We start from the raw sequence: 24,819 nt of genomic DNA, 5'->3' as shown, positions 1-24,819 counted from the left end.
TCATCTGCCCAAGTTTCTAGCCAGTGAGCGGCCACGCGGGGATATGAACCCAGGTAGTCTGGCCAGGAAACAGAGTTAATGTATCGCGTTTCCTGCGTGTTGTTCGTTCAGGTCTGAGCGCACAGAACTAACCTGGGCAGAGCTGTTTACACCTTCCTGGGTACTGGACTACCCATCTATGACCTGTTGGCCTCACATGTGGGTGTAACCCTCTGAGTCGCAAATGAAGGCTTACTACTCAGTGGTGACTTTTCTATAAAAACCGTAACACTCTGTTGAACAACAAAGCCTAGTCATTCCTAAGGTTTAATTACCATAAGGAAAAAGATTCATTATAAAAGGAAATACAATTTGTTGCCAGCAAGTATATTTCTCACTAGGCTCTCTATATAAGCAGTTTCTCCCTTAGATGACCGTGGACTAGAATCCCAAGATCATAGCAAGTTATCTGTTAAACATCTGTGGACTTTCTTGAGCTCTAGATGTAGGCAAATATGATCATATATAATATGTTATTTGCTATATAGATACATAAATTAATATATTAAATAATCAGATGTTTAACATTTAATATTTTAAATAATTTATTCAAGTATATTTAATGTATTAATATGTTAAAGTATAGATTATATATTTACTTGTGAGCTGCCCTTCACCGGTGAGGATGAAGGGATGGTGCTTGCTGAGCATTGTGTGGAGGCCTGGCAGGAACCCAGGTCTGTTGGTTCTCAGGCTCCACGTGTCATGCTGTCCCTAAAATGGGAGCTCCCTCCTACTCCTAATCAAAACACATAATGTTCTCTTTGCAAAGGAAAACACCCCCTTTAGCCACTCAAATATTTGGCTGCTAGGCATTTTCTAATAGGTTCCTCAGTAATAGCATTCGCAGGATTTGTAGAGGTCCCCATGCCTCCCTGCTGCCACCTACAGGTCTGATTTTGGTTCTTGGACGTTCCATATCCATATTCCTCATGTTCCAAGTTAAAATCATGCCTGGATGTAAGCCCAGATTCTAAATATTTTAAAGTATATCAGTAGAGGAGTTTCTCCACAATGGCATGCTTGCTGTTTTGTGTCTTTCACCAAAAGCTGAGTCCAGTTTGACCTGAAGCACCTGTCTGTCCTGGCTTTGCCACCATGCTATGTCATTGGGCATTTGATGGGACACCCTGTGACCACGAAGGGGGTAGAAACTCCACATGAACATCATTGTTCTCAAAGTTCTCAGAGTATCTGTGGTCCCTGGTCCCCAGGTTTAGAATTGGAAATAATTTCAGGATGACTCTAGTGCCCCCTCTTCCCCCCACCCCAGCCAATGACATGTCCACATCCAAATCCCTGGAGCCTGTGAACATGACCTTATTTAGGAAGAGGATCTTTGCAGATTTAATTAAATTAAGGAATTTGAGATGAGATTATCCTGAATTACCTGGGTGGGTCCAAAATCCAATGATAATGCATTTTTATAAGAGACACACAGAGAATGCAATATGAAGATGGAAGCCGGGACTAGACTGATGTGTCCACAAGTCAAAGAAACCAAAGAATGCCAACAGCCACCAGAAGCTGGAGGAGCCAAGGAAGGATTCATTCCTACAGCTCCAGAGGGAGCACCCAACAAAATGAAATACTTACATATGAATCTAACAGGGACGCCTGGGTGGCTCATTTGGTTAAGCAGCTGCCTTCGGCTCAGGTCATGAGCCCAGGGTCCTGGGATCGAGTTCCGCATCAGGCTCCCAGCTCAGCAGGGAGCCTGTTTCTCCCTCTGCCTGCCACTCTTCCTGCTTGTGCTCTCTCTTTCTCTCTGACAAATAAAATCTTAAAAAAAAAAAAATCTAACAAAATATGTGTAAGACCTACAAAACTCTGATGCATGAAATCAAAGAAGAACTAAATCAATAGACAGCTATTCCATGTTCATGGATAGGAAGACTCAGTATTGTCAAGGTGTCAGTTCTTCCCAACTTGATTTATAGATTCAATGTGATTCCTACCAAAATTCCAGTAAGTTATTTTATGGATATTGACAAACTAATTCTAAAGTTTATATGGACAGGCAAAAGACACAGAATAGCCAATATTGAAGGAGAAGAACATAACTGGAGGACTGATGCTACCCAACTATAAGACTTACTATAAATCTACAGTAATTAAGGGTGCCTAGGTGCCTCAGTCAGTTGGGCAGCCAACTTGATTTCAGCTCAGGTCATGGCCTTGGGGTTGTAGGATCGAGCCCTGCATTGGGCTCCACAGTCAGTGTGGAGTCTGCTTCTCCCTCTCCCTTTGCTCCTATCCCTGCTCATGTTTGCTCTCTCTCTCAAATAAATAAATAAGATATTTTTAAAAATCTAGAGTAATTAAGACAGTGTGGTATCGGGGAAAGAACAGACAAATAGATCAATGGAACAGGATAGAAAGCCCAGAAACAGACCCCCATAAATGTAGTCAACTGGTCTTTGATAAAGGAGCAAAGGGAATATAATGGAGCAAAGATAGTCTCTTGAACAAATGGTGCTGGACCAACCAGACCTCCACACGCACAAAATGGACCTAGACACAGACCTTATACCCCGCACAAAAATTAACTCAAAATGAATCATAGGCCTAAATATAAACCGTAAAACTCCTAGAAGATAATATAGGAGAAAACCTAGATAAGCTTGAGTATGGTAATGACTTTTTAGATACAGCACCAAAGACAGGATCCGTGAAAGAAGTAATTGATAAGCTGGGCTTCATGAAGATGAAAAACTGCTCTGGGAAAGACAGCGTCAAGAGGATGAGAAGACAGGCCACAGTCTGGGAGAAAATATTTGCAAAAGACACATCTGATAAAGGACTGTTATCCAAAATATACAAAGAACTCTTAAAAATTCAACAATAAGAAAACAACTGCTTAAAAAAGGGGCGAAAAACCTTCACAGACACCTCACCAAAGCAGATACTCAGAAAATAAGCATATGAAAAGATGCCCCACATCATATGTCATCAGGGAAATGCAAATGAAAGCAACACCCCTACACACTTTTTAGAATAGCCAAAATCCGGAACACGGACAACACCAAATGCTGATGAGGATGTGAAGAAACAGAAACTCTCATTCATTGCTGGTGGGAATGCCAAGTGGTACAGCCACCTGAAAGACAGTTTGGCAGTTTTTTTTATAAAACTAACCATACTCACTATATGATCCAGCAATCATAGGACTTTATACTTACCCAAAGGAGCTGAAAACTTATATCATACAAAAATCTGCAGAAGTCATTAATAGCAGCTTTATTCATCAATGCCAAAACTTGGAAGCAACCAAGATACATACCCTTCAGTGGGTGAATGGATAAATACACTGTGGTCCATCCAGACAATGGAATATTATTCGGTGCTTAAAAGGAATGAACTATTAAGCCATGAAAGGACATGGAAGAAACTTAGATGCATATTTCTAAGAGAAAGAAGCAGAAATGAAAAGATTACGTGGTGTGTGATTCTAACTACATGACATTCTGGAAAAAGCAAAACAATGGAGATAGTAAAAAGATCAGTGGTTGGCAGAGGTCAGCGGGGGAAGAAAGATGAACGGGAAGAGCAAAGAGGATTTCTGGGGCAGTGAGGATACTCTGTATGATATTATGATGATAGATGTATGTCATTATATGTTTGTCTAAACCCATAAAATATGCAACACCAAGAGTGAGCCCTAAGGCAAACTACGGACTTCTGGTGATTATGATGTGTCAATGTAGGTTCATTCTTTTTTTTTTTTTTTTAAAGATTTATTTCTTTATTTGAGAGAGCGAGAGAGAGAGTACATGAGAGGGGGGAGGGTTAGAGGGAGAAGCAGGCTCCCCGCCGAGCAGGGAGCCCAATGCGGGACTCGATCCAGGGACTCCAGGATCACGACCTGAGCCGAAGGCAGTTGCTCAACCAACTGAGCCACCCAGGTGCCCTGTAGGTTCATTCTTTGTAAAAAATACATCACTGTGGTGAGTGATGTTGGTAACGGGGGTGGGGGGCGGGCGCTGTGCATGTGTGGATGCAGGGAGAAATGGGAAATCTCTGTACCTCCTCTTGATTTTATTGTAAACCTAAACTGCTCTAAAAAAAAAAAATCTTAATTTTTTTTTTTTTTTTAAAACGCATAGCATGATGAGAATAAAAGTAAAAAGCATAGCGGTTACCACAGAATTAAAACAAAGATCTAACATGGGATGGTTCCACTTTAATTTTGTTTTCCACTTGAAGTACTTTCCTATATATTTTTTATGCATTGAAAACCAGACTTGGTATATTATAGGAAAGTAGAAATTGGATTCTTGGTTTCCCATCTTTGTTTTCTGTTATCTTACAAAGTTGAAGCTTAAGCTGATTTCATCGGTGTGTGAAGAAAAGTAAGGTGATCCCCAAGGAATCAGATTCCCCATGTGGAGTAGCTTACAATGGCCTCCGTGTCCCATGCTCAGGTACATAGTAAACCCTGCAGTCCTATGGGGGCAAATGTGTGGATATTTTTAAACATTTTGCCACAATTGCATTTTTTTTTGTTGTTTTTTTGCCTGATGGAATTGTTTCTTTTCTTTTTTTTTTTTTTTAAGATTTTATTTATTTATTTGAGAGAGAGAGTGAGAGAGAGAAAGAGCACAAGAGGGGGGAGCGGGAGAGGGAGAAGCAGACTCCCTGCTGAGCAGGGAGCCCGACGCGGGACTCGATCCCGGGACTCCAGGATCATGACCTGAGTCGAAGGCAGTCACTTAACCAACTGAGCCACCCAGGCGCCCTGGAATTGTTTCTTATAATAAAATCTTTTCTGAGTGACAACTTAAAAAACAACCCCATATGTTGGGATTACATGGGAGAGTGTATGTAAATCCTCTTAGTAGGGTTTTGCTAACAAAGAAGTGTCCCTCAGTTGATACTCTAGAGCCACCTTCTAGATCCTTGTCTTTGTCTTCAGATCCTGATGCAAGAGCAAGATCGCCTCAACTGTCAGAAGGGTCTGCTTGTCCTACTCACTTAGGCTCAGGTCTGTGAGCATCCTCCACCAAGCAGAGCGAGGCCACAGGGAGCTTTGGGGTCTCCGGCGTATCGGTGCCATTGAAGTGAATGTAAGCCGGGTACTGCTCTCCCTTTCGCCTGGCTTCCACCATGGCCACTCTGTTTCTACCCTGTTGTGTGCCCTGAAAGAACTTTGGCATTTGCTGAAAGGTCGTCCGTTGCAATTTTAGACCATTGGGTAACTTGAACTTCTAACATTTAAGTGTAGCTGCAAAGGGGCATGACTGCTGCACCCAGCTGTCAGCCCGGGGCCAGATGGTGGCAGAAATAGCGGACCCTCCCCTGTTGCCTTTATGGATGAGTCACTGAATAAATGGCACTAGTCAATACCGCTCCGTCCTTGTCTCCAAGTTCTCCAGGCTTCTGCTTATTCTTCTCCGGGTAGTTTGCCCCGAAGCACTGGGTGGTTGGTTTCGCTTCCAATCTCTTGTTAACAGATACTTTATAAAACATAATATAACGAATTACAGGAAAGACCAGTGAAGAGAGTTATCATTTAAGCAGAGCTGGGGGAGATGAAACCGTTCTGGAGACAGATGGTGGTGAGGGAGGCACCACACTGCGAATGTATTTGATGCCACCGCACGGTGTGCTTAAAAATGGTCAAAATGGGAAAAAAAACAAAAAAACCAAAAACAAAACCCTGGAAGAATGAAACAAAAAACAATTACATACAAAATGCAGTCCCCGATTATTTAGTATTAGATTGCAATTTCATTTAAATTTAAATTACATTTTATTGCTAGATTTATTGATTTTTTTAAAAAAAGATTTTATTATTTATTTGAGAGAGAGAGAGAGAGAGAGCAGGGGAGAGGAACAGAGGGAGAGGGCGAAGCAGGCTTCCTGCGGAGCAGGGAGCCCGATGCGGGGCTCGATCCCAGGACCCTGAGATCATGACCTGAGCCGAAGGCAGACACTTAACGACTGAGCCACCCAGGCGCCCCTTATTGCTAGATTTAAATCACATTTTTTTTAAAAGATTTTATTTATTTGAGACAGAATGAGAGAGAGAGAGAGAGAGTACGTGAGAGGGGGGAGGGTCAGAGGGAGAAGCAGGCTCCCTGCCGAGCAGGAAGCCTGATGCGGGACTCGATCCAGGGACTCCAGGATCATGACCTGAGCCGGAGGCAGTCGCTTAACCAACTGAGCCACCCAGGAGCCCCTAAATCACATTTTAATATAGACAGAGCAAACATAACATAGGACAATTGCAATAGAAATTTCTAAATACTTTCAATTTTTCTACTAACTTTGTCATGGACTGGTACAGTTTGCAGACTGTCCATGATCCATTCTGTATTTTGTCCTACAGTAAAATGAATTTTTTAAAAAATATAATTATTTGAGTTTAACACACATATAGATTCAAATTGCCGTCACCATCATTAGGATACAGAACAGTCCCATCAGGCAAAAAAACCCTCCCCTGTCCTGACCCCCCCACCCCCCTAGGCCCTGGCAACCATGGAATTGTTCTCTTTATATTTAATTTCGTTTTTTCAAAATATAAATGGGATCATACCATATATAGTCTTTGAGACTGGCTTCTTTCACTTAGTACAATGTCTTTGAGATTCGTCCCAGGGCTGCATGCAACCAATTTGTTCCTTTTTATTGCTGAATATTAGTCCGTTTTATGGATCTTCCCTAGTTTGTTTATTCATTCACTGGAGAGCATTTGGGTTTGCAGTCTCTGATATGATAAATAGAGCTGCTATAAATATTCATGAAAGGGTGTTTGTGAATGGACATAATCATTTCTCTAGGGAAGATGTGAAGGCCCACTGAACTGGCATTGTTTTGCACCATCATGTGGGAAATCCTTTGATGACAATGTTGTACTTCAAAGGAAACCTGGAAACCAAGAACCAGGACACTCTCTTCTCTTGTATTCACTTACTGGCCCAGAACTCCTAACATCCAGCCACGGCTCTTCTGATAATTATGTCAGAAGAATCATTGTTTATCTCCCACTGGAAAGACAAAACTTAGTTATTCGTTAATAGCAACATGACACGGCAAGGTCACGTAGAAGGCTCCCTCTACGGTTCTTACCATCCCCTGCAGCTCTCAGAAAAGAAAGAGGGCTTTCTGGTCTAGATCCTGGTGATATCAAAATGAAAGTGTTCTGACAGAGCACGTGCCCCTCCACAGAGGTATCTTACCGAAGGCTCACACAAACACGTGCACAAAGTTATGGAAGCTTGTTGAAGCATTGTTTCAAGAGCGAACATTCCCAAAATCATCGAACAGTCCGCACATTGGAATGCAATGCATCTCTGTGTACTGACATGGATGTATATTTCCAAGGTGTTTTGCTGTGGCAGCCACATGAGATTGGTTGACCCATGGATACCAGTGCCCAACCTTTGTAGCAAGGGGTCCTCATATCACACAAATCTGGCCAAAGCTATGTAGGAAGAAGTCCACTGGTGTGTGTGTGTGTGTGTTCTGGGGAAATATTTCTTTTCTAATAAAAGGGAACTAATGTGATTGGAGCTCCCTTCTCCCCCTTTGGGTCTTCAATGTGGGCTAGACATTCAGAATGGTGGTTGCCTTTTTTGTGCTGTTGAGAGGTCTTAGCTGGGAGGCAGAAGCCAGCTGACCAAGGATAACAGAAGAGACAGAGGGGCCCCTAATGGAACCTTTGAATAGCCAAATAAATGCCAGCAGCCACCTCCTAGCGAACTCATGAGAAAATACGAGAAAAACAAGCCCCTGCATATCTAAATCATCTGAGTTTTCTCTCACTTGCAGCTAAACACATTCTGATTGAAATAACTGTCAGAAGAAAAAAATCCTATTGCAGAGCCATGTGTATATTCCTCTATTTTGCAAAATGGAATTATATATGTACACATAATAGTTATATATACATCTGGGGCACCTGGTGGCTCAGTTGGTTAAGCGTCTGCCTTCAGCTCAGGTCATGGTCCCAGGGTCCTGGGATCGAGCCCCGCATCGGGCTCCCTGCTCAGCGGGAAGTCTGCTTCCCCTTCTCCCTCTGCCACTCAACCTGTTATGATCTCTCTCTCTGTGAAAATAAATAAAATCTTTAAAAAAAATAGTTATATATACATCTAAAATAGTTACATATACATCTAAAAACTATAACAATAGCTATATATACATCTAAACTATATGTACACATAATAATTAAATATACATCTAAAATATATACATCAAAAATAGTTATATATATCTATAATAGTTGAGAGATACTGAACACCTACTATGTGACAGGCTCATCTTATCACTTTTAATCCTGATAACCACTCTATAAGGTAGATGTTTTACTGCTCTTCCCATTTATAAGAGAGGAAACTGAGGCTTCAGAAACTTTCCCAGGATAACTAGCAGACAACTAGCTTGGGACTCAGTGTTGGGTCTGTGTGCCCCTGCAGAAGGTTCTTGGTCCACCCTATGCAGGCCCCTACCAGCTCAGTTAGTCCTAGAGAGTAGGTTGGGGGCTGGGCTGGTGGTGAGGACTCTCACTTTTCTTTCTTGTTTATTTTTAAAGATTTTATTTATTTATTTGAGAGAGAGAGAGAGAGAGCACAAGCAGGGGGAGGCGCAGAGGGAGAAGCAGACTTCCTGCTGAGCAGGGAGTCCCATGGGGGACTTGATCCCAGGACGCTGGGATCATGACCTGAGCCGAAGGCAGACGCTTAACCGACTGAGCCACCCAGGGGCCCCTCACTTTTCTTTGTATATTTCCTTAGTGTTTCCTTTCAGTAAGCAAGTAGTATTTTTGAATTAGGAATTGATAAAACAACCCTGATGTGAGGCACTGCGCTAGGAATATAATTTTCTTCTTCTAGACTTAGTTATCTATTATGGATACCCACTCAGTCATACATGCTTTTTGGAAATAAGAAGCACCCGTTTCAAACATTTATGAAAGACCCCCTGGCTAAGCGGTCCCAGGATTGACATTATCTTATTACATGACCTATACCCCAGATAAGCTGTCTGCCAGTCTGCCTCCCATAGGCACTGGGGAATTGGGTTCTGCGGTAGATCTATTCGAAGAATCTTGAGTCCTTGAATGAGAGGGTTTTATGGATGGTTCTTTAGTGGCTGGATTTCTCATCTCCCACCAGTTACTAAAGGGTTGCTTCCTAGGATCTTTAAAAGAAAAGGTTCATCAAGAGAAAGTAGGTGTGTGTTTCTGGGCTGCCCGATTCTATTTACAGCTTGCTTATGGTGCTTCGGCAGCCTACCAAATCAGCCTGCCAGAGAGATTTCCTTGAGGGCTTGCCCAGTTATCTTAACCACGTGGGTCAGGGCACTTTTTCCTTAAAGGTCCTGGCAGGGCCGGCAGGAACCAGCTCTGATACCAAGGAGCTACAGCCTGTAGAGATAAACAGGGCGAAAAGAAGGATTTGAAAAGTTACCCGCCACGATGTCGGACAGAAGCCCCTTCGAAACGGACATGCTCACCCTCACTCGCTATGTTATGGAAAAGGGGCGTCAGGCCAAAGGGACCGGGGAGCTCACACAGCTACTGAACTCCATGCTGACGGCCATCAAAGCCATATCCTCGGCTGTGCGCAAGGCTGGCCTGGCCCACCTGTGAGTCCGGGGGGAGCAGGTGTGGGTGCTCAGACACACAGGGATTGAGGCCCAGGTGGGGCATGGGCAAAGCTGCAGGTGCTTGGACCAGCTGCCTGGGTCAAGAGCTATTTGCCTCTGCGCCCTGGAGGGGAGGCGCTTTTAAAAGTTTCTGCTTGATAAAGGGCTTTTGACTTGTTTCAAGAAAGGAACAAAATACTTGGAGACATGGTATGGAGAAAAAAAGATAAAATTTTTCTTTTTCCTTTTCTTAATATATAATTTTTCCAGTGGCCATGTAATATAAGCTCAGGGGCTTGTTGCATTAAAAATATAGGTTGAATTATGGTGACTTGTATCTTGTGGCCCAAGGAAAGAGCAAGGAAGACTTATTTCGCTTCATGCTCTTTAGCAGATACGAGCATTTTCTTGCCATGAACTTTGACAACGTGCTAGGAGCTAGGAATCATTTATAAAATAACTTTCTGCCCTGAAGCTCCAGTCTTACTCTGGAAAGGAGTCTTTTGCTTTAAAAACAATTTTGTGTTTCTTCTCTGTGACTCTTTATCTTCTTTTCTACTTGGTGTGCAGGAAGCGGGGAGGTTCTGGGTTTAGGAGGAGGGAATGCAGAGCGTTCTTCCACTTTGTTCTCTTCTGTACTCTGTCCAAGCACAGAACGAGGCCAAGTTCATGCTACAGCTGCTGACTGTCACAGCTGCTGACCTTAAAAAATAAGTCGCTTATCTTATCAGCAAAAATGAGTTTATTGGGGAATAGCAGAGAATTGCAATCTGGGACAAGCAAGCTATGTCAAAAACCATAGGCTGGTCTAACAAAGGAGAAGAAGGTTATTTTACGGAGGAGGAAATTGAAAATTATTGTTTTGAACAAAAGCAAGAGTTCAGGGCCATAATGATTTCTTACTGGCTGAGTTGCTGGGGTAGGCCATTTCTTGTAGGAGATGCGATGTGCATCTTTCCCTGTGGGGGCCTGTAATTGATGATTTCCTGGAGGATTTTTCTATTGGGGTTTGGAATTGACAACACTTCTGGAATGACATCCAGCGGCACTGTGTGAGGGCTCCCCCTTCTGGCCTCCTGACTCAATTTTAGTGAGGTTTCCCTTTATTAATTTTCACACAGCCTAGTGTCCAGGTTAAGTCTGCGGTAAAAAGAAGCTGGCTTTCTCTGGGGTTCCATTTTCTTAGTAGCAATTCCAGTGGCGGTCTTCTCAAAAGTTGAAGGGACCCATTATTATTATTCCTCCAAAAATGAAATAACAAAAAGAAATATCAAAATCTAATAATTTAAAATATTAATTCTTAACAATTTAGTACTTTTAATACAAAAAATTTGATAGTGTTATGGGGTACCTGGGTGGCTCAGTCGGTTACGCATCTGACTCTTGATCTCAGCTCAGGTCTCGATCTCAGGGTCATGAGTTCAAGCCCTGTGTCGGGCTCCACACTGGGGGTGGAACCTACTTAAAAAAAAAAAAAAAGATGCATTATGATCTCCTTTCTCTGCTTATTATTACCTCATTCAGCAATAATGGCCAAGCTCTACGATTAAGAACTTTCATGAATATGAGGTGCAGCCATTTGCGTCTGTCCTGCTCCTATGAGGTGATGGGTCATACTGAGTGACACTAAACAGTGACTTTGCCTGTCCCTATATGTGTGCCCTGCTATGCTTAGAGTCATTTTCTGGGCCTCTCCGCTGCTTGCTGCCATTTCAGTATTAGCTGCCCCTTTAATGGGTTCCTCCTCTGTGCAGGATGCTTAGGTAGGCAGCGGCTGCCGTGGTAGGGTTGTACTAATCGGCTTCAGAACTCTAACTTTGTGGCTGTTGAGTGTCCAGATGAAGCAGACTCAGGAATTGGATAATAGGGTGTTTACTGAACTTGGCTCTTCCTTCCATGTGATTGTCTACTCTTGTCAGGACCTCAGTTGCCCATTTGTAAACTGGAGGGGATGCTAACAGCCCCTAACTTATAGGGTTGTTGTAAGGCTTAGTGAATCCATAGGATGAAGATTTCAACAGTGCCAGATCCATAAGAAATGCTCAGTAAATGCTCCTTATTACAGTGGTTCCAAGCCCAGATCTGGGGAAATATGCGGGCGGGCTGGTCCATGCTGCTGATTGTCCCCTAGGCGGCAGGTACAGCCCACTGAATCAAGACGTCAGACTCCACCTTTTTCTCAGAGGCCGAGGTCCTCAGGCTGGCAGGAGCCCCACATCCTGCCAATTCAGATGACATCCTTCCCCTGGCTCCTCAGTAAGAAACACCAAAATGGCAGTGTGAGAAGCCCATTGTCTGGAAATTCCTTCTTTCTAACAAAATGCTGAGAATAATAAACAGGACCCTGGAATTGCTTCTCATATTACTAGAAGGTCACTCTCGGTCCTGGAGCAATTCTGCTCATGAAAGTGGGACTTCTACGGGCGCCTGGGTGGCTCAGTCGTTAAGCGTCTGCCTTCGGCTCAGGTCATGATCCCAGGGTCCTGGGATCGAGCCCCACATCGGGCTCCCTGCTCGGCGGGAAGCCTGCTTCTCCCTCTCCCACTCCCCCTGCTGTGTTCCTGCTCTCGCTATCTCTCTCTCTGTCAAATAAATAAATAAAATCTTTAAAAAAAAAAAAAAGAAAATGGGACTTCCACATACTCCTGCCCCTTCCCATCCAGGGGACCTCAAGCCCCTCATTCTTTTGCTTCCTTTTTCTGGGAAGACATTTTTAGGCGCAAACTTAATGAGTGCAAAAGGGATCAGAAATTTTCATGTTTTTTCTTCTTTTTTGTCCGCTCATTGTTGTAGGAAGAAGGGAAAGCTAGAGTGCTTCTTCTGGAAACATCTTCATGGTTTTCTACTGTCAGTGGTACAATATCCCATTTAAAAATTGTCAGTAAAGCTTTTAGATTAGTTAAAATGGTAAAAGATGTTTTCCTGTGGGTTATAAAGCTCTCTTGCATCCATGACCTAACTTGAAGCAGTTGTCAGACAATTAGATCTCATTATGAATGAGCTTCCATTCTTTCTGGAAGGAGGGGTGTTGATGGGGGTTAAGGGTAGAGGGCACCTGGAGGAAGGCTGTCAGTCAAGGAAGAGGGTGGGAAGTGAGTTGTCCCCTGCTTAGGGTAGATCAGTGGTTCTCAACCCTGGCTACCTGTTAGAACCACCTGAGGATTCCTTCAACAAATAAATGGCATTAAATAAGGGAGAAGTAGGGAAATTACTTTCCTGCCTTGCCTTCTTCATAATTCAGTGAACATGTATTGAGCATCTACTACTTCCTTGAGCACTATGGAAACCAGCACAGTAGTAGGCCAGTGTTCTAGCCTTCACTGAGGAGACAATCCAGCAGGAAAGGTATTTGCATGAACAGATCGTGAACTGCTGTGGGAGGGACGACAGGGGATGTGCCGGGTCTGTTGTGGGACCACGGAAGCTTCCAGAAGGGATCAGGAGGGAGAGTAGGGAGAAGCTGATGGTTGGCAGACAGCATTCCTGTGGGGGAAACACAATGAGTGAAGGTGAAAAGGAGAGGAGCAGCTTGCTGGGTGCCGGTGGCCACAGGACCTTTGTAGCTGTTGAGATGAAAAAGGCTTGAGTGGGGTAATAGCCATGCCACTCTTGGGGGAAAGTGTGGGAGTAGAGTGACAAACTCGGGGGTACCTGTAAGGCAAGGGTGTGCCTGGTGGATTCTGGAGGCGAGACTGGCTGAGCGAGGTGAGTGGGACAGAGTTTCCTTGGCTGGGCCTTAAACCCACTGTGGGGAACCTGGGAACTCTGGGTGAGACCAGAGTGATCTGGTTGGCATTTTAGAAGGATCCTGCCCATGAGGGTGGAAGCTGGGAGAACTCCGTGTTCCAAAACATAAAGCTAGATAGAATTTTTCTTACATTGCTTGAAATGGTAGTGAAGAACAAAATTAAATTAGTTAATTGTGACCCCGAGTTTCCTTCTTAAGGAATGCAAAGCTACCACAGAGTGATTTTTCATTCAGCTCACCAGGCCACTATTTGAGGGTAATCAAGAGATACTTGAGATTTCAGTGCTGGAAAGCCATGGGCCTTTACTTGTTGGAGTCAGTAATGATGGCGATGTGTCTTTCCCTTCACCTCCCACTGCTGAATGCAGATTTGTGTTTTATTAAGATTGAATTCTTTTTTTTTTTTTTTAAGATTTTATTTATTTATTTGACAGGGAGAGACACAGCGAGAGAGGGAACACAAGCAGGGGGAGTGGGAGAGGGGGAAGCAGGCTTCCCGCGGAGCAGGGAGCCCAATGCAGGGCTCGATCCCAGGACCCTGGGACCATGACCTGAGCCGAAGGCAGACGCTTAACGACTGAGCCACCCAGGCGCCCCTATTAAGATTGAATTCTGGGTGAATAAGGGAATATGACAATATCCCCGAGATGTAAAGGAAGCAAGGTTGAGAATCCCCGCTGTAAGACATGTTATACGTTGTCTGTATAATTTGGAGACTCTGCAGCCATGAGAGGATTGGCGGGATACAATGGTGGTGTCTTAGCGTCTGGGCTTCTTTGCTGGAGATTGGATTCCCTTAGTGATTTCATTGACTTTCCTCTTCTTAGGTACGGAATTGCGGGAAGCGTGAACGTGACCGGGGATGAGGTGAAGAAACTGGACGTGTTATCCAATTCCCTGGTGATCAACATGCTCCAGTCCTCCTACAGCACCTGCGTCCTGGTTTCGGAGGAGAATAAAGACGCGATTATCACCAACAAGGAGAAGAGGGTGAGTGCGGGATCGGAATGCAATTACCCTCTTCACCAGCAGATGGTACTACTGAGTTGGGAAGAATCTTTGCCTTGCTTTTTCTTTATTTCCGGGATTTTCTTTGTTTCCTTAAGTTCTGTTTTCTGAAAAAAACGAATTGCATACTTTTTTAGCGAGAAGTCTTACGTGTCTAGTGCAAAAAATTTCCATAACAGGGGGGTGATTCATTCAGGAAATAAATCAGTAACTTACTGAAAATGCCTCAGTGCCCGGTGGGGTTCATGGGTTTTCACTTCATGTGCCGGGAGCAAGTGCTGCATTTTTTTTGTGGTTTCGAAATCAAGTCCAATAAGAGGTAGAGTTCCTTGGAAGAGCAGGACCGTACTCTTCCCATCCCCACTTCTATGCCCCGTCTCCCCAATACACAGTTCTCCAAGGGGGCTCTGGTTTCAGCAGAGATTTCTTCGTGCCTGACAAACTGTTAGACTCATACAGAAAAGAAACCATAAAAACCGTGTGCTCTTGGCTTAATACAGTGGTAAACGTGGTCAGTGCAGGGCATGGCCGGGGAGGGTCTGTAGTCATTCTGGTTTCACGAGCAGTTCATTAAAGACAGGGGTTTGCTGGTGGCCAAAAATTCAACCTATGTTCAGCTATGATGCAAAATAAACACTGGGACTGGCCCTTGTTTTATACACTGGGTGTTGGAGACCATTTCTTCATAATTAGCTGAGAGGATGGAAGAGGTAAAGCCAGATTTATTAAGCACCTGCTGTATACCAGGGACTGTGCAAAGCACTTTACTCTCATTGTCTCACACAATTTAAACTACATTACACTGATTATTTTCAACATTTAGTTCCCACTGATATGCCCCCAATCATCTCTCCAATGTAATCCATCATTGTCTTTCCCAGTTGGCCTGTGTTATACAAGTCTTGGTGCTAGTTCTTGAATATTCCATGCCTACTTCCATGACAGCTCCTTGAACATTTTCCAGCATATGCTAGATGCTCAACAGATATCTGTTGAATGCATGCGTGCATGAATAGATGGGCTCAGTTGAATTATCTACAGGGAGAATGGGGAATTTCCAAATTTATGGATTATCCCACTTTTTAGCCCACCCTCACCCCCATTGAGCAAGGAATACAAAAGAAATAAAGGTCAGCTTAAGCTAGGGCATTACTCACCAGAAAGTCAGGGAAAAGTAATTTTAGTGGTGGGAGAAATGACTCCCATCTTACCTGATGTTATATTATCTGCGTTTAATTAGCCTGGAGACTCCTTTCCCTATCACTAAAGCTCTCCCGGAACCTTGCACCTAGGAGGCCTGTAAAAAGTATCTGGTGATATCTTTCTATGCAATGGCAGCTGGAGCAGCCTGTGACAGCAGTGTGGGTGGGCTAGAAATATCCGCTCCCCCCACTCTGTCTTCTGGTCTTCGCATAGGACAGGTGGGTTGGATGCAGCAAAACCTAGGACAGTATTTTTATTCCCCAGACTACTTATGCATACTAGCCCTCTTAATAAGAGAGATCCAGAGGCTCTGGGACATTGTTCTGAGATTTTCCAAAGTCTTTTGGCAAAAATGCTCTAAAAGGAGGAAAGCCTGTCTGCAGAGAGGTTCAGAAAGAATCATGAGTAAATCTATAACTGACCCTACCGTGGATATGGATAGAGCTAGCCTGGGTTCATCTTCAGCTTCTCCACCCCTTCTGGGCCGGGTGCCAATTTCAGACCTGGTTTCCTCTCACACCCTTGGCAGCTCTGAGTCCCCAGTGGGCCCACACAGGAGGGGAGGGCAGAGCCAGAGGAGGTGCGGAGGTAGATGGGACCTGGATCACCCCATGTGGGCATCAACTCATCAGTCTATGGGCAGGTTGGCTCTGAGCTCAGGATTCACAGATGCTGATATACTTTGCTCTCCTTGGTTATTGCATTTTTTGATAAGGATAGCCCTTTGCTCTAAATCACTTCTTGATGTAGTGTTACCTGCCATGTACAGCCATTCACACAGAGTGTGTTGTCTGAAAGGGGGCCAATCAGGTGGTTCTTCTCTCTGTGCATTTAGGGGAAGTATATAGTCTGCTTTGACCCACTGGATGGATCTTCTAACATCGACTGCCTGGCCTCCATTGGAACCATCTTTGCTATCTATAGAAAGGTGAGTAGACAGTCTGATCTTTAATGCCTCTTCCCTCTGGTAGTTTCTGGAAGGTTCGAGTTTGGAGTTCTAGTCTCTGTCCTCCTACTAACCAGACACAGCACTGTAGGCAAACCATAACTCACTCGGTCTCGGGATCCTCACTGGAAGAACTGATGTGTTACTTTTCCGATTGCCTTCTTTATCAGCTGGGTGGGAAGGTAACGTCAGAGGACCGATGGAGCCTGGTTTTGAAGATGTGACACAAATATCAGACGTGGTATTAGGTTCCTGGTGGCATTTGAGGACTCCTCTGTTTCTCAGATCTTACTGTATTCATTTTCTATTGCTGCTGTAACAATTGGCTACATGTTTAGAGGCTTAAAGCAATGCCCACTTATTATCTACCATTGTGTAGGTTGGAAGTCTGACAGGCATGGCTGGGTTCTCTGCTTGGGTCTCACAAGGCCAAAATCTGGGTGTCAGCCAGCCTGGCCTCCTCCTGAGAGGATATGGGGGGGGGGAAATTAGCTCCCAGGCTCACTTAGGTGGTTGGCAGAGTTCAGTTCCATTCTCTTGTGGGTTGGAGGCCCTTGTTTTGTTTGTTTGTTTGTTTTTTGGCTGGCTGATGCTGGGGCCGTTTTCAGCTTCTAGAAGCTTCCTACATTCTGTGGCTTGTGACTCCTATGTCCTTAAAGACAGCAAAGGCAGGCCAAGTCTTGCTCAGACTTCTAATCTCTCTGATATCCCCACTTTGCTTCATCTCCCCTGCCCTTAGCCACAGAAGTTCTCTGATTTCAAGGGCTCATTTGATTAGATTGGGCACATCTGGATAATCCGTGATGATCTCTCTATTTTAAATTGGTAACCCTAATTACATCTGCAAAGTCCCTTGTGACACATAATGCAGCACAGTCACAGATTCTGGGGATTAGGGTCTCTTTGGGGCATTTCACCTACCCCACAAACCCAACAACAGAGGGTTTTGTGGGTTGGTTTGTGACCATCCAGGATCACCTGAGACTTCATGTCAAACCACATAATCCACATTAGATCTCATTTGAGGATCAGTCCTCACTCCAGTCAGGATGGCTGGGCCTCTGCCCTGGGGGCTTTCAGGCAGAAGGGAGACCAAGGGTGCTGGATGGGTTTAAGGATTGCTCAGTTAGGTAATCTGCCCTCCAGGCTGGTTGCAGAGGCCCATACCCATGCCTCTGGCTCAGTACACATTCTGTCCACTAAACCAGTGATCAAACAAGTCCCAGGCATCACTGACTTTCTACACTATGATTTGGCACTAATTCTGTAATGTGCATGTAATTAACTTTGTCTGAGTGTTTTCCTTAGTGCTCTTAGATGATAAACGTTGGGGGGGGGGGGGGCAGGATTGGCTCTGTCCCATTCACCTAATGTGCTGTCCATAGATGTTGATATGCAAGATATTTCTGCCTAGCTGACGGTTGTCCAAAGAAAGAGCCCAGAATTTTATTTTCAGCAGAAAACTAACCTTAGCAGGATATGTGAATTAGTCTAAGCTTCTTTCTGAGGCAAACATCAAGGAGGAGGAGCGGGCTCTGTGACTCCTGTTTTGGAGAACCAAATGGAAGCCAAGCCACCCTGGACGGGAGGGAACCTCTGAGAATTTTGCTTTCCCAGTTGGTGCTTCTCTTTTTTTCCTTGCAAAGAGAGAAAAGGAGACTTCTGCAGAGGGAGCAGGCGAGAATGACCAGACACTTTCTCTGGTATTTGAGAGAGTGAAAGATTAAGATGTTTTGAGGTCAAGCAAAAATGAGCTAGGTGAATAAAGGAGCTTTGCTTCTCCTTTTGAGGTACAGCGTAGAGATAAAAATAAAGGGACAGATGGTGTGATCTTTATGAGATTCTGGAAAAAGACACCCATGCTGAGCGTGAGTCGGGCACGTTCTGCCCAGCTGCAAGCACCGTGCTCCTGGGTTAGTCCTCGTCTCAGCCCAGGAGCCAGGTGCACATTCTGCTGTCGCTTTCTTACTGGTGAACACATTGAAGATCGGAGAAGTGACTTGACTAAAATCAGCAGTCAGGACATGGCCGGTCAGAGGCTCAAATTGGCTCTCCAGCTCCACCAATCGCATTTCTTAATAGCTTCTCACCCGCCTCCAGTTTTATTGAGATATAGTTGACATATGGCACTGGATTAGAATAGGTGAACAACATAATGATTTAAGATATGTATGTACATATGTATATGTGTATGCATATATATACACTGTGAGATGATCACCATAGTAAGTTAACATCTATCACCTCACGTAGTTAAACAAATATATATATTTTTTCCGGTCATGAGAACTTTTACGATCTACTCTCATAGCCACTTTCAAATATACAATCCGTACTCTTAACTATAGTCACCATGCTGTACATTACATCCTTACAACTTATTCATCTAATAACTGGAAGTTTGTACCTTTTGGCCACCTTCACCCATTTGCCCCTCACCCTTCTACCCCTGCCCCTGGCAACTACCAATATGTTGCTAGAAAAAAAACCACAGGAGAATATCATCATGCCTTTGGGATAGGTAAATATTTCTTAAACAAGAGATTGAAAGCAATAACCATGAAAGAAAGGGCTAATGAACTGTAGTTCATTAAAATTAACAACTTTTGCTTATCAGAAGACAAAATTAAGAGAGTGAAAAGGTAACTACAGACTGGAAGAAAAGATTTTCAATACATATTTACAATGAGGGACTCCTATACAGAATAAGAACTTCTACAAATGAATAAAAAAAATACCATCAATCTAATCAAAGGGATGGGCAAAGACTCAAACAGGCACTTCACTAAAGAGATTTTTTTTCCACAACTGGTTAATAATAAGCACAAGAGAGATGCTCAATCATTGGTCCTCAGAGAAATGAACATTAAAACAACGAGACATCATTCACCCCAGGAGAATGGCTAAAATGAAAAGTGTATACCAAGTGTTGATGAAGAAACTGGGAATTGTACGTTGTTAGTGGGAGTAAAAAATAACACAAACACTTTGGAAAGTTGAGATGGCACCTGCTGATGATAAACAGAGAGTCATACATTATGGTCCGACAAATCCACTCCTGGTACGCACCCAAGATAAGTGAGTGCTCGTGTCTGTCCAAAGACATGTGACAAATGATTCATAATAGCTCCTGATTGGAAAACAAAGTCCAAGTGTGTATCAACATTAGAATAGATGAATAAATTGTGGTGTATTCATACAACAGAAAACTACATAGCAATGAAAAAGAACAGAAAACTGCTATGTGCAATAACAGATAAAATTGCAAAGACATAATGTTGTGAAACAAGCTAGATACAAAAGAACACATGCTTTGTGATTTCATTTATATGAAGTTCTAAAACAGGCAAAGGTGATTATCCTTTTGATGTCCACATGATAAAAGGCAGGGTAGACGTTACCTTTGGAGGAGGTGATAGTGATTGAGGAGGGGCACAAGAGTCTGGTAGGTTGTTAGAAATGTTCTGTAATGGGGCGCCTGGGTGGCTCAGTCAGTTGGGTGTCATGATTCCAGAGTCCTGGGATCAGGCCCCGTGTCAGGCTCCCTGCTCCATGGGAAGACTTCTTCTCCCTCTCCCTCTGCCTGCCGCTCCCCCTGCTTGTGCGCTCTCTCGCTTTCTCTCTTGCTCTCTGTCAAATGGATAAATAAAATCTTTTTTTTTTAAAGAAATGTTCTGTAAATTAATCTTGGTAGTTACATAAGTATATATTACATGTATGTAAAAACTCATTGAACTGTACAATTTGGATTTGTGTGCTTTGCTATGAGTAAGTTGTACCTCAATACAAAGAAAAATGGTCTACTTTTCCATGCCTTCTACCACCAAACACAGTGAGCCTTTGCAATTGCCATTAACTTTACTGGTAAGGGGCTATAGGATGCATCCCTTCCTTTACCTATGACAGATTTAGATGTTTTATTGGGGTAGGAAGAAATAAAAAGACTGGAGAAAGATAACACTAAATCGTTTGCAAACTACTCTGAGATTTTCTGAGAAGAGTGTCATAGCAATAGAGATGACTAATGTGAAGTAGATCTTTAAAATCTCAAAATCAGAAAAAAAAAACGATCCTTTCTTTTTTCCATGCACTGAAATAAATTATAGATGGGTTAATGAATTTCATGGAGAAATAAAACATAGAAGAAATAAAACATAGAAGACCATTTGTCTGGCCTTATCTTGATGTAGGAGAAATTCTATCTAGCCATAAAGACAGAGAAGAAAATAATATGGGCTGTAATGAATAATTTTATTTATTTATTTATTTTTAAAGATTTTATTTATTTGAGTGAGAGAGAGAGAGAGAGGGTGCATGAGCAGGAGGGAGGGGCAGATGGAGACGGAGAAGCAAGCTCCCTGCTGAGCAGGGAGCCCTATGTGGGACTCAATCCCAGGCCTCTGGGATCATGACCTGAGCCAAAGGCAGACGCTTAACCTACTGAGCCACCCAGGTGCCTGAATAATTTTAATTACCAAACAATTGCACTGCAAAAGAAAAGGACACTGTAAATAAAATTAAAAGGCAGATGGCACTCAAGGAAAATAGATGTAACACATATAAAGCATTACTATCTCTCATATGTAAAAAGGTATTAAAATAAACAACAAGAAGATAAATACCCTGAGAGAGAAATACACAAAGACATGAAACGGGCAACTTACAAAATAAGAAATAAAATTGGCCAAGAAGGCAATGAAGTTTACATTGTTAACTATAAAAAAATGGAAATTAAAACAAAAGAAATGTAATTTTTTTTAGCCATCAAATTGGCCACGTTGAAAAAATAGTGCTCTTTTATATTCATCAGATTGAATTAAAGCAAATGCTTTCGGGCACCTGGATGGCCAGTCAGTTAAGTGTCCGACTCTTGATTTTGGCTCAGGTCATGATCGCTGAGTGCGGAGCTTGCTAAAGATTCTTTCTCTCCCTCTTCCTCTGCCCCTCCCCCCACCCCACTCCGCTCCCACTTGTGCATGCACATGTGCTCTTTCTCTCTCTCTAAAAAAAAAAAAAAAGCAAATGCTTTTATCACTGATGGTAAAGCTATAAGTTAATGTAATCTTTCTGAGGGGCAACTTTTCAATATGTATCAATAGTCTTTTACCCAATAATTTCATTGTTTGAAATTTCTCTTGGGAGAATAATCAGAGAAACACATATTTGTGCACTAGATTGTTCATCTCAGGGTTGTTTTGGTATTTTAAAAAAATTAGGAGACATCAAAAGAAAAATAAGGGAATACTATAAACACCTGTACACACATAAATCTGACAACTTAGATGAAATGGAACAATTCCTCAAAAAGCACACTCTGTTAAGAGAATGAACACACAAGCTACAGAATGAGAGAAGATATTTGCAAACCAGTCTGACAAAGGACTCCTATCTAGAACATAAAAGCACTCTCAAAACTCAATAGTAAAAAACTCTGAACAATCCAATTAGAACATGAGACATGAAGAGACATGTCACCAAACAGGTGAAAATGAGTCTGTTGGCAAATAAGCGCATAAAAAGATGTTCAACATCACTAGCCATTAGGGAAATGCAAAGTGAGACCATGATGAGACATCACTACACACCCAATAGAACCCCTAAAATACAAAATAGTGACAATACCAAATGCTGGCAAGGATACAGAGAAATCATGTCCCTCATGTGTTGTTAGTGGAAATGTAAAATGATACAGCCACTTGGGAAAAATTTGGCAGTTTCTTCATTTATCCCAGAGAAATGAAGACTTATGTCCACACAAAAACCTGCATGTGATTGGTCGTGACACTTTATTTGTAATAGCCCACAACTGGAAATACCCAAACGTCCTATAATAGGTGAATGGTTGAACAGTGACACATCTATACCATGAGGAACCACTCAGCAATAAAATGGAATAAACTATCCATGCACATAACAACTTCAAGGGGTCTCAAGGGTATCATGCTCAGTGAAAAAAGATAATTTCAAAAGTTCACAAAATGTATGATCCCATTTATGTAACCTTCTCTAAAAGACATACTTGTACAGGGGCGACTGGGTGGCTCAGTCTGTTGAGCATCCGGTTTTTGGTTTTGGCTCAGGTAGTGATTTCATGGGTTGTGGGATCGACTCCCACATCTGGCTCATGCTCAGCAGGGAGTCTGCTTGAAAGATTCTCTCCCTCTGTCCCTCCCCCTCCCCCTTCCCCCATGAACTCTCTCTCTAATAATAAATAAACAAATCTTAAAAAAAAACAACAGGGGCGCCTGGGTGGCTCAGTTGGTTAAGCGACTGCCTTCGGCTCAGGTCATGATCCTGGAGTCCCTGGATTGAGTCCCGCATTGGGCTCCCTACTCAGCGGGGAGCCTGCTTCTCCCTCTGACCCTCCCCCCTCTCATGTGCTCTCTCTCCCTCTCTCATTCTGTCTCAAATAAATAAATAAAGTCTTTAAAAAAAAAACATACTTGTACAGCTGGAGAAAGATCAGTGGTTGCCAAGGGTTAGGGATGGCTGGGTGGGGAAGGAGGATGGATATGACCATAAAGGAGTAGCAAGAGGGAGATTTCTCTGCCTGATGGGATAGCTCTGTGTCCTTATGCGGTGTCTACACATGTGATAAAATGGCACAGAGTGACACACAGACTTAATACTGATGTCAGTTTCCTGGTTTTGATATTGTACTATAGTAAAATATATGCAATGTAACTACTGAGGGAAATTGGGTGAAAGGTACATGGAGTTTCTGTACTATCTATGCAATTTCCTGTGAATCTATCATTATTTTAAAACAAAAGTTAAAAAATTTCAGGAAAAATCTAAATTTTAAGTAAGGGTTCGATTAAATTTGGGAATGCCTATGCAATAGCCTGCCCACCCTGCTCCTGAAAAAGTATATCTGCATGTATATATAGGCACATGTATAAACTTGCGTGTGTATTTGCGTGTGTCTGGATTTCTGGAGCAGACTCTGATTGGGCCAGGTTGTGTCAGGCATCTATCCTAGCCCTCATTAAATTTGTTTGTCTCACAGCAACTCAGAGTACCCACTTTGGATAGGGAGGCAGTTAAGAAAGTCCCTTTTGCACTGGTTAGATACCCCGAGAACGGGGAGGAACCAGGAGGAGCACCTACACTTAAGGGGTCGGAAGAATAGGAGGTGGCAAAAGCAAATAAGAAGGCACAGCTAGAGAGCTAGAAAGAAGGCCATGAAGGGTTCCTGGACCCAATTCCAATGTGGGGGTGAGGGGGGGTCCCCACATAGCACCAAACAATTCTCAGACACTGGCAGGTGTCCAAGAATTCAACTCATTTCTGACACTATCTACCCGGAGATAGCATCAGAATCCAGGGGTGAAGGGCTCAGTCCTACAAGGCAACCCCAGGCTATTATCTGGACTTCCGACCAACCTGCTATAGATTGGAAGTTCCAATTACCCCCCTCCGTGGCAACTCAATTCAGATGCCAGTCCCAAGCCCAGGTTGTTACCTGTACTTCTGACTGACTGACTAGAAATCAGAGGTTCCCAAGATCCCCTCCTCAGGTTTGATTAATTTGCTAGAGCAGCTCACAGAACTCAGAGAAACATGTTGCTAGATCACCAGTTTATTATTAAAGGATATAACTCAAGAAGAGCCAGATGGAAAAGATGCCTAGGGCAGGGTATGGGGAAAGGGCGCAGAGCGTCCCTGCCCTCTCTAGGTATACCACTTTCCCTGAACCTCTGGGTGTTTACCAGTCCAGAAGCTCTTCAAACTCTGTCCTTTTTGGGTTTAAAGGAGGCTTCATTACATAGGCTTACTTGATGAAAACATTGGCCACTGGCAGTAGATTCCATCTCCATCCCTTCTACGCCTCCAGGAGGTCAGGGGGTGGGGCTGAAAGTTCCAACCTAATCACAGGGGTTGGTTCTTCTGGCAACAAGCTACCCTCCTTCTGTGCTGTCCAAAAGTCATCCATCAGCATGACAAAGACACTTTATCACTCTCAACACTAAGGGAAGTCTGAGGGTTTTGGAAGCTGTGAGCCAGGAACTGTGGGCAAAAACTAAGTATATATGAGAAGTGCATTTTGGTCAGCTGAATGCGCAAATAGGTATTTCTTATAAATCACAATATCGGAGGTCAGAAAAGAGGGAGGTGGACAGATGCTCAGGAGAGACCCATATCAAGATGGAGACAGCAGCCAAGTGACCCAACATTGCCCAAAGGTAGGGTAAGGAGGACTGGACAGTGTGCTCCTGAGATGGTAGATGGGGGTCATATCTGGCAGCCTGCAGTAGGGGCAGAAGAAGAAAGATAGCTA

The 24,819-nt window shown here is 43.3% G+C and overlaps 1 protein-coding gene across 1 annotated transcript in view; it reads left to right on the top strand.

Annotated features, from left to right (window-relative positions):
• Window positions 1–9,353: 9,353 nt before the first annotated feature.
• FBP2 (fructose-bisphosphatase 2) overlaps window positions 9,354–24,819 on the top strand; it is a 30,459-nt gene continuing 14,993 nt past the window's right edge. The window contains exons 1-3 of the mRNA XM_035024439.1: window positions 9,354–9,633; window positions 14,209–14,371; window positions 16,428–16,520. Coding sequence (XP_034880330.1) covers window positions 9,464–9,633; window positions 14,209–14,371; window positions 16,428–16,520 — 426 coding nt within the window. The 5' untranslated portion in view covers window positions 9,354–9,463. The remainder of the gene's footprint in view (window positions 9,634–14,208; window positions 14,372–16,427; window positions 16,521–24,819) is intronic.

This window comes from Mirounga leonina, unplaced genomic scaffold, assembly GCF_011800145.1.
Source record: "Mirounga leonina isolate KUSES-001 unplaced genomic scaffold, KU_Mleo_1.0 Mir_179, whole genome shotgun sequence".
NCBI lineage: Eukaryota > Metazoa > Chordata > Mammalia > Carnivora > Phocidae > Mirounga > Mirounga leonina.
The sequence above is the reverse complement of the archived record's forward strand: the minus strand, read 5'-3'. Positions and strand labels throughout refer to the sequence as shown.